General features: G+C 37.8%; 1 protein-coding gene across 1 annotated transcript in view; it reads right to left on the minus strand.

Moving 5' to 3' along the window:
* The window catches only part of MORC1 (MORC family CW-type zinc finger 1), a gene marked incomplete at both ends in the record, with an annotated part of 181031 nt that overhangs the window by 95416 nt on the left and 67407 nt on the right, over nt 1–18208 (minus strand). The window contains one exon of the mRNA XM_080696508.1: nt 16655–16809. Coding sequence (XP_080552634.1) covers nt 16655–16809 — 155 coding nt within the window. The remainder of the gene's footprint in view (nt 1–16654; nt 16810–18208) is intronic.

Consider the following 18208-nt stretch of genomic DNA (forward strand, 5'->3'; position numbering starts at 1 on the left):
ACTTGCAGCTCTCTAAATGTTACTTTCTTATGAGACCACATCTTTCCATAGGAAGAGCTGTGTTACAACTTAGCACATCTTCAACACAGAGCTCAGCATTCTGCGCCTCACAAGCCCTCAAGAAACATTGCAGTTGCTATTCCTGACAAAATACCCAATTAAGGTACTGTCTGGGATAAAATGAAGATGACATGATGTCTCTCCCAGAAAACATTAACTAAAACAGTTAATACAACATAGGTAACTTGCAAGAGGAATATACACTACGTCCCCTACGCAAACATTTTAAGAGTGGGAAAATGAGTAAGTTGTTAAATACACACACACATATTCCTCAAGGGTAGGTGATATTCTCCCTCCCTGTTCTGTGATCACACCACTCTTAAATGTTTACACATTATGCTTTAATTTGCTTCCCGCCTATTTTCCCCTCTGGATAGTGAAATGCTTGAAGACCGTGTCTATGCTCATGATCTTGTTTATAGTTGCTGACACACAGTGCTTAACATCTTCTTATGGGACTAAATAATACTAAAGAATGACTGCCTGCTAGAGGAAGAAATGAAAATTTCGCTAGCCCAAACATCCAAAGACCAGGCTTAACAAAACACACAAAAATATACTAGGCAGATATCAAGGTAAATAAATTAGAGTATGGGGGAGGATGTTAATAAAGGTTTTGCTAACTGCCAAAGGAATCTTAACTGTTTTCCTTTGGACAGATAGATGCAGGTCCATATAATTTGCATTTGTGCTTGTTGTGGTAGTAATCAAATTTTCCATGGTTAGGCTCTGGGGACTTGGTAAATGCTTCAACAAGGTGATAGGTAAGATGGCCAGAGGAAGCCAGACATGGTGGCACATTCCTGTAATACCAGTACATGAGAGGTTGAGACAGGAGGATCACAGGTTCGAGGCCAGCCTCAGCAATTTATTTATTTAATTTTTCTTTTCTGCGGTACTGAGGATGAAACCCAGGGAAATTCTACCGAGCTGCAACCCCAGCCCTATTTTTTATTATTTTTTTTGAAACAGGATCACAATGAGTTGTAGAGGGCCTCACTAAGTAGCTGAGGCTGGTCATGAACCTGTGATCCTCCTGTCTCAGCCTCCCAAGTGCTGGGATTACAAGCATGTGCCACCATGCCCAGCACAGCCTCAGCAATTTAAAAAGACCCTTAGTAACTCAGTGAGATTTTCCTTCAAAATAAAAAATAAAATAAGACTATGGGGTGGGGGCATGTATCTTGAAGGTAGAATGTCCCTGAGTTCAATTCCCAGTACAAAAAAAAAAAAAAAAAAAAGCCAGAGGACAGCTGTGGGAGAAAACATATCACATCATTTTCATTTCATTTTCTTTTGCATATTACTCAGTCTATAGAGATTTTAAAAATGTCTCCCTTTTTTCCCTTCAAAATCCATGTATTCCAAAATGATAGTGATAACTGGTGTTGGCAGGCACATATCTACTGACATTTTCCAAACAGCATCTGCAAGGAACAGGCTGAGGATATACATTAATTAAAAAATCCTGTCTAAGCCGGGTGTGGTGGTGCATGCTTGTAATCCCCGCGTTTGGGAGGTGGAGACAGGAGGATCGTGCAGGTTCGAAGCCAGCCATGCTGGCTTAAGAGACCCTGTTTCCAAATAAAAATATACAAAATAGGTGTCTGGGAGCGTAGCCTGGAGGTAGAAGGGTTCCCAGGAACCCCAGTACCACCACAAAAAAAAAGAAAAAAAAAAAGATCCTGTCTAACCAATTCTGGCAAGAAATGATAAAAATGAATAAGGATAATAATTCAGTTTTAGCTTGGCCTTCACAGAGTGGTGTATAATTATGGATATTTTTAATATAGGGCTTCAGTAACTAACACTTGTGTTAATGTGTGTTAATAAAGGTTGTGAAAGTGCACTTTCACCTTGATGTGAATGAAGGGTCAAGAGTGAAATTGTAAAACTTAAAAAGTAATTGATTTAAAAAAAAACATTTTAAGTATGTCCAGCCACCCACAAATCAAGCCGTGCAGACAGATAACCCACCATTACTGATGCTGCTGATGATGTTCACATCCCTGAGACAGCACGATTTAGAAGTTCGAAGTTACTACTGTGCAGAGTAAATAGATGGAAACAAAAGCTAACATTCAGATTCATTATAAAAGAACACATACCTCAAAACTTTAAAGAATCCATGAACTCAATAACTTAATGAGATAATCTAAGATTACTGAACACAGAATTAAAGTCTCAATGTCTAGAACAAGTATCTATGAGAAAAACTGTAAATGGCTGGCTGGCTATGTGTGGGGTGCTTTATTTAGCAGCTTTCTGTTGATTACATCAATCTGATTAATTTTTCAGAAGCCTTTTAAAACCAGGGCAAAAATCAGCAGAAATACTGTAATAACTTACTAAAAAATTGCCTAAGTCCAGTAAATAAAAGAGCAGTTTCTATGGTGAGATTTTAGCTCCTTAAAAACAGAAAAAAATGCAACACCCATCTGCAAGTCAGTTTCACATTTGTTCACAGAATATACGATGACATGGAGGGAATCAATGAGCCAAGGAGAAAAACAGTAAAATGCAACAGGAAACTAGTAAAGCAAATCTTTAATGGTCTCCATCAAAATAAGAAAGCCTAAAACAGCTTATAAACTCAAAACACCAAGAAAACCAGATGACACACAAGGAATTTAAGTCAAATTCCTGTCTTCAGGTGATTGTGCATTTAGCTGATTATGCCATCTTGGTTTTAAAGACTCTGGAGCCAGTCATGGTGGTTCACATCTATGATCCCACTGCTTGGGAAGCGGAGACAGGAAGGTCTCAGATTCGAAGCTAACAAAAACAACTTAGTGAGGCCCTCCACATCTTAGCAAAACCCCATTTTTGAATAAAAAATAGAATAGGGCTAGGGATATAGCTCAGAGGTAGAATTTTCCTGCATCCAATGACCAGTACCACAAAAAGAAAAAAATATCTCCTGAGATAGAAATAATATATTCATCCTCCAAAGACTGCTCATTCATGATTCCTTCTCTACTGAATATTATCTTTTGTACTTACCCCTTTTGTTTTTGGCTAATGGGACAGTCAGGCATCAGACTCTTCCTGACTGGGCGCAAAATGTGATTGATTCATATATATATATTGAACCCAGGGGTATTCTACCTTCAAACTTCATCCATCCCTGGCTGTTTTCTCATTTTTATTTTGAAACAAGGTCTTGCCTTGCTGCTGAGGGTCTCATTAAGGTGCCAAGGCTGGCTTCAAACATGTGACCCTTCTGTCTCAGCCTCCTCAGTACTGGGATTACAGGTGCGCACCACTGGACCTGGCTAACATCCATATTCATAATAGGAGCTCTGGGTTAGGGATGCCAAACTGGCTTCAAATGGTAATGCCAACTCTTGTCAGTTGACAATGACACTTGAAACACTCTGGAGAACCCTGAGGGCGTGTGCGGCTTATCAGAAGAATCACCATGCCGGCTCAGAGTCTGCGGTGCATGTGAGAAGAGCGAACCACTGCACATCTGCGGCCAGTTTGCTGCGCTGTTTTCACTTCCCAGATCTGTCCATTGTAATAAGGAAAGGCAAGACAAGGCATCCGCCGTGGTGGGAAAGCGCTATGCTCCTTCTCATTCTTCTCTTGGCCCTGGGTATGGTGGAGCGGGGTCTGGCCAGTCACGTTCATCAGGGGTAGAGGTACGTGGCAGCTGCTATGGAGTCATCCTTGCTTCTGATGTCTACTGTTGGCACAGCAAGTCCCCAGGCATCTGCAGAGATGGTCCAACTCCATGTGTGACCTTCATCATGGCACCTGGCAGTGAGCATTCTTCCCTCCAGTTCCTCCATCTTCTTAAGTATTAGGGCCTCCTTAAGCTGCAAAGTTCTAGAACTAGAATGCCCCGTCCTAAGAAAATGCATCATGACAGAAAAATGCTATGAATTTCATAATATTTTTAATGTTTTATTTTTTATTACATGTGTAAGCTGTTCACATTAATGGGTTATCAAGCATGGACGAGGCTTTCCTCTATCCATCCCCTTCTGCTTCCTAATCTCTAATAATCAATTTTCTATCTTCAAGACAATTTTTTTTTTTTTAAGCTTCCACATGAGAGAACATGAAGCACTCGTCTTTCCGTGTCTGGCTTATTTCCCTCAGCATAATGCCCTCCAGGTACAATCAATTTGTTGGAAATAAGGGGACTTTATTTTTCTCCAGGACTGAGTAATATTCCATTTTGCATATATGCTACATGTTCTTTATGCATTCATCTATTGATAGGTGCCTAGACTGATTCCATAGCTTGGCTATTGTGAATAATGCCATAATCTTTATTGGTATATTTGGTATCCTGATTCCCTTAGATAAATGCCCCAAAGTGAGATATGGGATCATTTGGCAGATATATTTTTACTTTTGTTTTTTAATCTCCATACTATCTCCATAATGGCTATATGGGTTTACATTCCCATCCACAGTGTATAAAAGTTCCCTTTCCCCCTCATCCTCACCAGCATTTCCTTTTTGTTTTTATAGTAGCAATTCTAACTGGGGTGAGATGATATCTCATGGGAGTTTAGATTTGTATTTCCCTGATGGCTAATGATACTGAGCATTTTTCGGATATTTGCTGGCCATTTGTATTTCTTCTTTTGAAAATTGTCTATTTGTACGATTTGTGCATTTCTTATTAGATTACTTGATTTCTGTTAACTTCTTTGGATTCCTTATATATTCAGGATATTAAGCCTTTGTTAATTAATGGTTGCAAACATTTTCTTCCATTCTGTAGGATATCTCCTCACTTTGTTGTTTCCTCAGCTGTTACTTTGATATAATTCCATTTGTCTATTTTAATTTTGTTTCCCATGCTTTTGGGGCCATATTCAGAAAAATAACTGCTATTCCAGTGAGTCCCCCCCCACACTTTTACTTCTTGTAGATTCAGATCTTACTTTTAGGTCTTTGATACATTTTTAGTTGATTTTTGTACAGGATGAGAGATAGGCGTCAAGTGTTCATCTTCTGCAAATGGACATCCAGTTTTTTCAGTATCATTTTTAATCGGACTTTAAAAATTTTTTTATTGGTACACTGTAGTCATACATCTTAATGGGGTACAAGATGGTAGAGGCATACATGCAAACATCACTCATTCAGACCTTCTCTAGTTCCCTTCCTTCCTTCTCATGTTTCGCTTAGTGATTGACTTCAATATGTTGTGAATGTACATCATGTACCTTAGGGAATTTCCCTTTTCTCCCCTCCCATCCCCTTCAGTCGTAGCTTCCACATATTAAGGAGAGCATCCAATTTTTTTTTTTGTGACTGACTAATCTCACTTAGCATAATGCTCTCCAATGCCATCCACTTTCTTGTAAATGATGTAATTGTGTTTTTCTTTATGGCTGAGTAAAATTCCATTGTGTACATATCCCACAGTTTTGTGATCCATTCATCTGTTGATGGACATCTTGGCTGGTTCCATAGTTTGGCAATGGTGAATTGTGCAGCTATGAACATAGATACACACGCATTAGTTTGGTAGTTTGGTTTGCATTCTTTTGGGTAGATACCCAGAAGTGGTATTGCTGGATCATATGGTAAGTTCATTTCCATTCTTCTGAGGATCCTTGATACTGCTTTCCAAAGTGGTTGCAATAATTTGCAATCCCACCAACATTGTATTAGTTAAAATCAGAGCAGAAATCAACGATGTAGAGAATAAAAAAAATACAGAAAATCAAAAAAACCAAAAACGGTTTCTCAAAACAATTAACAAGATAGTTAAACCACTAGCCAACCTAACCAAAAAAAAGGGAGGGGGGAATCAACTCAAATTATGAAGATAAGAGATGAAAAAGGAGACTGACAGTATAGAAATCCAGAGAATTATCAGAAACTACTTTGAAAAACTATACTCCAACAAAATGGAAACTCTGGAGGAAATTGACAACTTTCTATATAAACACAACTTTTCTAAACTAAGTCAAGAAGATATAGAAAATTTAAACCAACCGATAATGAAAGAGATTGAAACAGCAATAAAGAGCTTACCATCAAAGAAAAGCCCAGGACCAGACAGTTTCCCAAGTAAATTTTAGAAAACCTTTATAGAAGGGCCGGGGATGGTGGCACATGCTTGCAATCCCTGCAATTGGGAGGCGGAGACAGGAGGATCGCGCAGGTTCGAAGCTAGCCTTGCTAGCTTAAGAGACCCTGTTTCCAAATAAAAATATAAAATAGGAGCTGGGCGTGGTGGCGCACACTTGTAATCCCCGCGCTTGGAAGGCGGAGATAGGAGGATCGCGCAGGTTCGAAGCCAGCCGTGCTGGCGTAAGAGACCCTGTTTCAAAAATATAAAAAAATAGGTCTGGGAGTGTAGCCCGGAGGAAGAGGAGGGGCTTCCAGGAACCCCAGTACCACCAAAAAAAAAAAAAAAAAAAAAAAAAAAATATATATATATATATATATATATATATATATATATATATGTATGTATATGTATATATAATAGGTCTGGGAGTGTAGCCTGGAGGTAGAAGGGTTTCCAGGCACCCCAGTATCACCAAAAAAAAAAAAAGAAAAAGAAGAAGAAAACCTTTTATAGAAGAGCTAATCCTGATAACTCCTTGATCTATTTTGTGAAATAGAAAAAATGGGATTCTCCCAAATACATTTTATGAAGCCAATATCATATTACTACCAAAACCAAATAAATATAGCTCAAGGAAGGAAAACTACAGGCCTATATCTTTGATGAACTTGGAGGTAAAACTGCTAAACAAACTATCAGCAACACAAATTTAAAATCACATTGCTAGGTGTGATGGCACATGCTTGTAATCCCCGCACTTGGGAGGAGGAGACAGGAGGATCACAGAGGTTCAAAGCCAACCATGCAGGTTCAAAACCAGCCATGCTAGCTTAAGAGACCCTGTTTCCAAATAAAAAGTATAAAATAGATCTGGGGAAGTAGCCCAAAGGTAGAAGGGCTTCCAGGAACTCCAGTACCACCAAAAAAAAAAAAAAAAAAAAAAAAAAAAAACCACATCAAGAAAATCATATACCATGACCAAATAGGGTTCATCCCAGGGATGCAAGGATGGTTTAAGATATGAAAATCAATCCATGTAATTTATCATATAAACAGAACCAAAGACAAAAATCACGCAACCATTTCAATAGACACTGAAAAAGCAATGGACAAAATCCAACATCCATTTATGCTAAAAGCACTGCAGAGAATCAGGATAGAAGGAACATACTGCAACATCATGAATGCAATCTACAATAGGCTCACAGTCAACATTATATTAAATGGGAAAAAATTTCAAGGATTTCCCCTAAAAACAGAAACAAGACAAGGATATCCATTATTACTACATCTCTTCAATATAGTATTTGAGACTCTAAGCCAGAGCAATAAGGCAAGAAAAGAAAATCAAAGGAGTACAAATAGGAAAAGAAGAACTCAAACTTTCACTATTTGTAAATGGCATGATACTATACTTAGAAGACCCAACAAACTCAACCAAAGGCTTATTGAACTGATCAACAAATTCAGCAAAGTGTCTGGATACAAAATCAATCTTTAAAAATCAGAAGCATTTCTGTATACCAATCATAAATCCACTGAAAAAAATCCAGAAAACACTTCCACTCAGGATTTCCCACACAAAATAATAAAATACTTAGGAATAAACTTAACCAAGTAGGTAAAAAAAAAACCTATACAAATAAAATTATAAAATGTTGAAAAAAGAAATTGAACATCTTAGAAGATGGAAAGATCTTCCATGTTGATGGATAGGCAGAATAAATATCATCAAAATGGCCTTACTTCTAAAAGTGATCTACAGATTCAATGCAATACCCATTAAATTACCAAGACCATTCCTCACAGATATAGAAAAATCAGTCCTTAAATTCATTTAGAACAACAAAGAAACCCAGAATAGCCAAAGTAGTTCTCAGCAACAAAAACCATGCAGGAGGAATCACAATACCTGACTTTAAGCTATACTACAAAGCCATAGTAATAAAAACAGCATGGTACTGGCAAAAGAACAGATATATAGACCAATGGAGCAGAATAGAAGACTCAGAAACAAATCCACACACTTATAGTCAATTGATTTTTGACAAAGGGGCCAAAAACATACACTGGAAAAAAGATAGCCTGTTCAACAAATGGTATTGGCAAAACTGATGAACCATATGCAGAAAAATAGAAATAAATCCTATTTTCTCACCCTGCACAAGAGTCAATTCAAGATGGATCAAAGACTTGGAATTTTTTTGTATATATATAGAAAGGGAGACTGCCATGTGCAGCGCCCCTTTTGGATGTGTCTGGAGTCTTGGAAGCTTGACTTCCCTACGTTCTTCTACAAATGGACCTTGAGAGCTTGTTTGTAGGTTCTAGCAAGGGAGCGCAGCTACTCGTATACCTTTGACCGAAGACTGGTCCTCCCCTATTCTGGAAGGTTGTCCTCTTTGACCGAGCATGCAGCTTCGGGAGGGACGCACATGGAGTGGTGAGGGAGAAAGGGGACACCTGACTAGCCAGCCAGATCATCCGAATCAACCCTGGCGGTCAATGGGGTGACAGATGTCGCACCAGATTGCCTTCACATCCAAGACTTGGAAATTAAACCAGAGACCTTGATGATACTTGAAGAGGGCATAGGTCACCCAGCGTGGTGGTGCATACTTGTAATTCCAGCATTAGGGAGGCTGAGACCAGAGGATTGCAGTTTGCAGACAGTCTCAGCTAGTTAGTGAGGCCCTACGCAACTTAGTGAGACCCTATTTCAAACATAAAGAATAAAAAATAGGTGAGAAGCTGTAGCTCAGAGGTCAAATGCCCTTGGGTTCCATCCCTAAAGCCACACACAAAAAAAGGAGGGCATAGATCCAACACTGCAACACAAAGGCACAGATAAAAACTTTCTCAACAAGATCCCAAAGGCACAAGAAACTAAAAAGTGAATCAATATGTGGGATTGCATGAAACTAAAGAGTTTCTGTACAGTAAAGGAAACTATCAAGAACCTCAATCAAGAACCAACAGAATGGGAGACTTTTGCCAACTCCTCCAATAGAGGACTAATATCTAGAATATACAGGGAACTCAAGAAACTCAGCACTAAGAAAACAAATAACCCAATCAAAAAATGAGCAAGTGAACTAAATTCAAATGGCCAATACATGCATGAGAAAATGCTCACATCATTAGCAATCAGAGAGATGCAAATCAAAACTACCCTAAGATTTCACATAACTCCAACTAGAATGGTCATCATTCAAAACACAAACAACAACAAATGTGGAGAAGGATGTATAGAAGTGGAAAGTCATATGTGATTTTCTAGTTATACAATTAATGTTTAATTCTGATTACATTGCTTTATTTTCATGGTTTGAAAGAATTAATATTTTTAAAATAAGTTTTATTTTGCTATATATTTAAAGTATATAACATGATGTTATGTGATATATATATAGTGAAAAGTTTGCCAAGAAATTGATAGTTATTGAAGTTAGACAATGGGCTTATATGGCTTAATTATAATATTTTCTTTATTTCTAACATTAAAATGTTCCATATGTATTAATTTTCTAAAGCGGCCATAACAAAAGTCCACAAACTGGATGGTTTAAACAAGAGATACTTATTTTCTCACTGCTCCAGAGGCCTGAAGCCCCAAATCAGGTATGGGCAGGTTTGGCTCTTCCTAAGGTTCGGCTACCTCACCTGCAGATGGCCACCTTTTTGCTACACCATCACATGGCCCATCCTTGGTGTGTGTGTTCATTTCCTCCTCATTTAGTGGCGGTGGTCAGACTGGATTAGAGCCCATTTTAGTTTAAGAAAACTTTAAAGGCTCTATCTCCAAATACAGTCATGTTATCAAGAACTAGGAGCCAGCTTCAAGATATGAATTTGAGAAAGGTACAATTCAGCCCAAATACCATAATAAAAAAATTAGAGCCGGGCGTGGTGGTGCACGCTTGTAATCCCTGCGCTTGGGAGGCAGAGACAGGAGGATCGAGAAGGTTCAAATCCAGCCGCGCTGGCTTAAGAGACCCTGTTTCCAAATAAAAAGTATAAAATAGGTCTGGGAGTGTAGCCCAGAAGTAGAAGGGCTTCCAGGAACCCCAGTACCACCAAAAACAAACAAACAAACAAAAATTAGATAAATAATAAAGTATTACATTTATAACATAATATTTAAAGACAAAAGTAAAATTTTTAATTTTTAAAATTTTTTAAATTTTTTAAATTTTAATTTACAAAAGTAAAGACAAAAGTAAAAATCCATAACTTCAAAAACTGAATTAAGAAGATATAAAATGATTCTCAATCTTTATCTTAAAAAACTTTTCCCGCTGGGCATAGTGGCGCAGCTTGTAATCTCTGCACTTGGGAGGCGGAGACAGGAGGATCGCGCAGGTTTGAAGCCAGCCGCATTGGCTTAAGAGACCCTGTTTCCAAATAAAAATATAAAATGGGTCTGAGAGTGTAGCCCGGAGGTAGAAGGGCTTCCAGGAACCCCAGTACCACCAAAAAAAAAAAAAAACTTCTCATATTTTCACTTTTTAATATTTGCCCAGGCCTCCTCACTCACTGTTATTACTAGAAGAGATGCTGTATTTCATTTTTCTGATAGTGAGTTTCTAAGATCTTAGAGACTAAAATAAAATGAACCATAAAGGAAATAAGGTTTTGTTGTGATCAGCTAGCTATACCCATAAACTAGAATGATACCTATTTTAATGAAAATATTCATCCTAAAAATGTTATCCTACATTTAAAAATTATGCGCAACTGAGAAATTGATGTGAGTTAAGTGATATGAATTAGATGATAATTAGGAAAACTTGTGATTGGTTCCCGTTCTTGCGCAGTGTGCCAGGTACTCATTTCTATCTCAGTAGAGATCATCAATGGAGGGACACAGTGCTTGAGTTTTTTTTTTTTTTTGTTCTATACCACAAAATTTATATAAAATCATGGAGCAGATACTAGCAAAAATTTACATAAACCTAGGAAGTCAGTATTAGATTCAAAGAAAGGTCTCGACAGCCTTATTGAATAAATGAAACCCAATAACATGACAAAATTTAATAGTGATAAATGTATGGTTTTACACTCAGGCCCCAAAGCACTTACTGGGAAAATAGAAGTCAAGAGAGGAGTAACTTGACAATCCAGTAAGAATTTTCCTGAAATTTTTAACTGATAATAAAGATGCTGCGGGTTAATATATTATTAGGGTATGCCAACAGCATTACAACAACTCAGAAGAAAATGATGACGGGTCCATTTCACAAGGGTGTCTGGGTGTCACTTGGAAAATTGTGTTTTGAGGTAATAAACTTTAAAGTATAATGCTAGAATGGTGAATATATTTAGTTTCACATCAAAGAATAGTAATATAACTTGGAAATATTTGTCAGGATAAAACAAGACTGAAAGACATAGCCTGTCTTCACATAGCTGAAGGAAAGGCTTTGGGCATACCTCCCATGGCCCCAGGTGGGAAGGATCAAGCTGACCTGGCTAACTCCTCATCACACCCTCAGGGAGGCCTTCCCTGGCCCTGCAGCCTGTGAGCTCCCAGCCACTGGCTTTTGGGTTCTCTTTAGGCACCAATCCTATTTCTAATTGTTTGTCAAATCATATTAGCCCTGGATCTTAGTCCTTTGGATTGCTATAACAAAATACCATAGACTGGTTGGCTTTTGGACAATGGAAATTCGTTTTCCACAATTTGGGAGGGGTCGCTTCAGCTTTATAGACAATAACTTCTTGCTCTAAACTCACAGGGCAAAGGGGTGAGGAGTCTCACTTGTGTCTCTTTTATGATGACATTATTTCCAATCATCTCCCAAACGTCCCTCATACCGATTTGGCCTTCCTCTTGGGGGTTAAGATTTTGACATATCAATTTTGAATTGACACAAATGTTTAAAACTATCAGCATCCTATTAGATTGGAAGTTCCTACACAGGGAGGGAGAGCCGTATCTGATTCATTAATCCTAGAATATTTGTGCCTAGCACAACTGAAAGAATAAAGAAATACATGAGAAACGGATTCGGATTTAACACAAAGACATATTTTCTAACAACGTTGGGCAGAGATTCCTAGACTACCTGAAGAGGTAGCAATTTTCCTTTCATGGCAGATCCTTGTCCAGCCTTAAATGGAAGTGAGGTTGAGGGCGTTAAGGTGACTGAATGAAATGTTTTAGCCTCTTTGTCAGCTAAGAACCCATGATTTGAAATCTGTTGGCTAAGGTTATGCTTATTACACCATAGGTTTCATTTTAGTACATCAGCTCAATTATAACCCAGTTTTAGAAAGTTTAGTAACATATTTCGACATAATTGCTCTGTTCAAACCCAAATTTCATTTGGAGTCCTTCCTCATTTTTATTCTCTCTCTATTCCCCAAAGCTGATGAATAACATTTCCATTTTTTGTGAATATCCTTAAAGCTTCAGAAAACATAGTAGCAGACAGTGGAGTGAGGCCAGACTTAGAGATAAGAAAAATATTTCTGAGATTCTTAGCATCAACTGTGCCAAAAGTAAATGCATATTTGATAAGTGACAGGAAGCCGTTACTTCTCCATTTCCCTTTCTGCTGATTTGGTTTTTACAAGAGTCCAATTTTCCCTAGAAACGGATCAGATTTACAGCAAATACAAAGATTGCATCTTTTATTTATAAGGCAAAAAACTACCCAAATACTTTTCATTAAAACTGTGTGCCCTGTAATGCCAGCGTTCAGGGTATTAGTCAAGCATCACATAACTTTTGTTATTCCTGTGGGAATTAATAAGCAACGAACTTGAAGGTCAATCTCCTCGAAAGTTATTGAGCCTATCAATTCTGACCTTGATTATTTGGTTCAGTTTGATAATGAAGTTTGGGGTGCAGTTGTGAAGCAAGTGAACATGCTTGCTCTCCATCCTTCTTCCATTCTCCACTGACTCCTAGTGGAGTATCTTTGATGAGACTAACCTCTAGCCCTAAATCAATTCACAGACAATTATGGAACCAGAAAAACAATATGCTATCAATCAGTAATGATGAAACTACCTATACAACTTACTTATTTTGAACCCTTCTATATCCCATGAGAATTTTTTTTAAAGAAAATTAGATAAGATAGGGACAGAGAACTACATAAAGTTGGTATAGGAAGGCTAGCAAGTGATATCCTAGAGTGGAGAATGGAATTGTTGAGAGTGTATCAACACCAGGCAAAACAACTGAGAAGGCTCCACCCACCAAAGGGACTGAAGGTGACTCTGCTAAGGGCTTTCCAGATGGAGATAATTCCTCTGACTTTTAACCCATTTCATTCCATCATCCCAGTTGTGGAGTACCTATTTAAAAACTTTAATTTGAGCAAAATATATACCACTTATGGTAACTTTAAAATAATTATTATGTTCTAAAGTTCTATTCTTTTGAGAAAAGTAATAGGTTAATGATTAAAGCATATGAAAATATTTTTAAATTAATTGTGAAAATGGCATAAGCTTTACTGCAAAAGTTACTTTTACCAATAATTCATCTGTACAAAATATCATGGACATAACTCATATGCAATATAAGAAATGCATTCAAGAAAGTATTTTCTAGAACTAAGTTGTCACTTTATTTGAAAGAATGTATTAAATTTCAGATTATCAATGCTTAAAAATAACTGTTCTATAAGCCAGGCATGGTGGCACATGCTTGTAATCCTAGCATTTGGGGGGCTGAGACCAGAGGATCATGGTTTGTGGACAGCCTCAGCTACTTAGTGAGGCCCTCCTTAACTTATCTGAGACCCTGTTTCAAAATAAAAAAAAATAGGGCAAGGAGTGTAGCTTGGAAGTCGAATGCCTCTGGGTTCCATCCCCAGACCCGTAAAAAAAAGAAATGAAAAGAAAAGAAAAATAACTGTTCTATAAATAAAACAGTGGGACAATGTGTACTGTGCAGTAATGTGTTGAGTACTGCACTACTGCCTGACAAAATCTAGTATGTTGCTACTTACGGTTATTTGTTAACAAGTTGTGGCCTGAGTTTCTGTACTCCAAAGGATGTATTAGAAAAAACATTTATTCTGAATGCTTGAGAAAAATGAAGCATTCATGGGAGTACTCCATTCTGATGGTGATATTGGAGAAAATCTTGACACCTTAAATATATGATGTGCACTATTGTACAGAAAGTAAGAATAAATTTGAAATATGTAGTGTAGATTCATTAAAAACATTTCTATCCTCCATAAGAAAATACTGGCGTAATGCTATAGATTTATCATTAGATAAAAATTAGGTACATCTATGATCAAAAAATAAAATGGTGCCAGGTGTGGCGGTGCACACTTGTAATACTAGTATTTGAGAGACTCAGACAGGAGTATCACAGGTTCAAAGATAGCCTCAGCAACTGAGTGAAGCCCTCAGGAACCTAGCGAGACCCTTGTTTCCAATAAGAAGTAAAATGATCTGAGAGTATAGCTTGGAGATGGAATGACTCTGGGTTCAATTCCCAGTACCACATACACACACAAAAAACAAAATATTAAGAAATAGTTTCAAAGAATTCAAAAAGATTATACATTTTTACAAAAGTAATGAATGGCAAGAAAATACTAAAGATGTTAAAATTCCTCCTCTAATAAATATGATTCAAAAGTCATGCATGAAAGTTATTAGTATATAAAATCAACATATAAAAATTAATATTTTGCCATATACACTGAAAAAGAAATTAGGAAAATAATTCTATTCAGAATAGCCTAAAATAATAAATAATACTATACCTAGGAATAAATCTAACAAAGTAGGTAAAAGACTTTTACAATTAAAATTACAGAACACTGAAGAAAGAAATTCAAGAAAACACTAACAGATGAAAAGACCTCCTATGTTCATGGACAGGTAGTGTTAATATTATTAAAATGATAATATTATGAAAAACAATCTACAGGTTCAATGCAACCCCTTTCAAAATACCAAGAACATTCTTCACGGAATTAGAACAGTCCTAGTTGGGCATGGTGGCGCATGCTTGTAATCCCCTGGGAGGCGGAGACAGGAGGATAGCACAGGTTCGAAGCCAGCTACACTGGCTTAGGAGACCCTATTTCCAAATAAAAAAATAAATAAATAGGTATTGGAGTGTGTTTCCAGGAACCCCAGTACCACAAAAGAAAGTCCTAAAATTTATATGAAAAAATAAAAGATCCAGAACTAACCAAAGCAATTCTCAGCAAAAAAGAGAAAGGCTACAGGCATCACAATACCCAGTTTAAATTAGACTATAGAGCTATAGTAACAAAACAGCATGGTACTAGCATAAAAACTGGCAGAGACCAATGGCAAAGAACAGAAGACAGAGACCAGCCCACACAGATACAGCCATCTGGTCTGTGACAAAGCCAACAAAAAACAAAGTTAGAGAAATAAAACCCTTTAAAAAAATGGTGCTGAGAAAACTTCATCTTCATATGTAGAAGAATGAAACTAGCTTTCTCTCTCACTATACAAAAGTCAACTCAAAGTGGGCCAAAGATCTAGGAATTAGACCCCAAACTGCAAACTGCTAGAAGAAAACATAAGGTCAACACTCCAACATATAGGCTCAGGCATAACTTCCTTAATGAGATCAGGTGATCTGAGTTTGTCCAGTTTTCTAGATAACTAAGTTTATCTTTTAAGTTTCCAAATGTACTTATTTTGTGATTTTTTAAATGGAATTAACATACTCAATAAAAGTTCAATGTATAAAACAATGTTTAGACAGGTGTGGTGGCGCACGGTTGTAATCCTAGCACTTGGGAGGCTGAGACAGGAGGATCACAGAGGTTCGAAGCCAGCCTCAGCTACTGAGTGAGGCTCTGTTTCCAAAAAGTATAAAATAGGTCTGGGAGTATATAGTCCAAAGGTAAAAAAGCTTCTGGGTTCCACCTCCAGTACCATAAAAAAATAAAATGATGTTTAGTATATTTACAATTGCCCAGGATTAATATTCATTATTCTATTGGAGGTGGAATGACTCTGGGTTCAATTCCCCGTAACACAAACACACACACACACACACACACACACACACACACACACACACACACACATACACACACACCAAAATGTTAAGAAATAGTTTCAAAGTACACGATACAGCACTACTATAAGAGGTACTGAGGTTCATGTGGGTCTCTGTGTTCCACACAGTGAGGTCTCCGTGTCTTTTGAGGGTTTCTCAGTCTGTTTGGAGTGACCTCCATGGTCAGCTGTCACTGCCCTCTGCCCTCCTCTTATAACTTCTGATCTGCTGCTTCACACATTATATTCTCAGAAAGATTCTGAAACTAGCTACCTTCCCACTTCTCATGGTTTTTGTTTTGTTTCTATAGTACTAGAGAGGGAACCCAGGGCCTCATGAATGCTAGACAAGCACTTGACCACTGAGATACACTCCTAGTCCTTCTCTTATATTTTTTAAATTGGCTCCTTCAGGGCTTTAGGTGACTGGTGACTTGAATCAGTATAATCATTTCAACTTAAAGATATCACACAGGTGGATCCCTTTTTAAGTCTCTCTTACTACAAGCATGGAATACTCACTGATTCCAGTGTCCTTACAGTACTGCACCACATATTGTCCCATGACTTTTAGTAGGTGATTATACTCTTGGACGTTAAAAAATTCTTGTTTGTTGTGGGATGGTTCCATGATCTCCAAGGGTATGTTAACAATTCCAACCACACCTGCACCCAGTCTGAGGGAATAAAATGCATACATAAACTTTGTAAAGTTTAGCTAAAGAAAAAGAAAAATCAAATATACACTAGTTTGCAATTTTTTTCAAAAATAAACTCATTCACTTGGTCTGGACCATATGAAGTTTAAAAGTTATCTTATAATTGTATTTTACTACTGTAAATCTATGTAATCCCAGATGTGTTTGGTCCTATCATTAAAAAAAATCACTTCACATCCTCACTAAATTAATGGAACTCTTCCACTAAGTTAATAGGACTCTTCTTCTAAACCTTACATGGGGAGTCAGGCTGGTGGGAAGAAGCCTTTTAGCATAAACACAAGTAATGGTGCCTTACAGCAATAAAGTGCCATGATGCTTTAATGATACTGGCTGCAGGGTCACTTTTTTTTGTCTCCATTCCATCTCTCGGGCTGGATTTCTCCTTATTGCAGAGGCCCATAGGGTGCTCAGTGAATCCTACTAAAGGAACAGAAGGGTGAGGGGTGTCTGATTGTGAGCTGGATGGCTAAAGGATTTAGGGATTACTTTCACTTTCTTAGTGGCACATGATGTACGTACCTGGGATATTCTGCTTTGTGACATAAACTGTTCTGGGAAAGAAGCACTGGCTGTCTAACACTTTTAAAGTCTCCCCCATTACCCTTGGCATGCTCACAACTCACATCCTCCCAAAATGGGGACCCTCCTTTGGTGATTTTCATCACTTTTCTCTTCTACTCTCCCTTTCCTTCAATATTCATTTATTCTGTACGTCTACATTTGGGCATCACTTCTTGTGGGAATCTTGGCCTGACTTCTCCCAGTGCAGCTTCCTGCCCTTCCTAAACGCTTTCTTTGCACCTGCTGCTCATGTCTCACCCATTCATCCATTCATTCACTCATTTTTTCAAGTGCAGCACCTAGCCCTGTTGAGGCACTAAGGATATAGATACGAACAAGACAAGGTCTCTGGTTAGGAAGCTTCTCTTTTAGTAAAGGATGATGCTAATGAACAGTTAAATGTACACAATTATTTCAGATGGTAACAATGGCATGAGGAAAATACAGTTGGTGCTTTACTATGTAAAGAGTGATGGGTGGGGTGTCACCGAGGGCCAATTTTAATTAGACCATCAAGGAAAAGACCTTCTTGTGGAAGGGACTTTAGAGCTTATGCCTTATGGCAGGTGAGGACCAGCAGAAGGTCTGCAAAGTTCAAGGATGAGGGAAATGTGAGTGTCAAGTCCTCGGGCAGAAACCAGCTTAGGTGACCTGAAGAATAGGAGGTGAAGGTAGGTTGAGAAAACCAGCTTAGGTGACCTGACGTATTCTTAGGGAATGGGATTCCACAGCCAGGCAGAGGCCAGATAACTGTGGGATGTTAAAAAAAAAAAAAAAGAATCAGCCAGGTATG

The sequence above is a fragment of the Muscardinus avellanarius genome (assembly GCF_963383645.1).
Source record: "Muscardinus avellanarius genome assembly, chromosome: 5".
Classification (NCBI taxonomy): Eukaryota; Metazoa; Chordata; class Mammalia; order Rodentia; family Gliridae; genus Muscardinus; species Muscardinus avellanarius.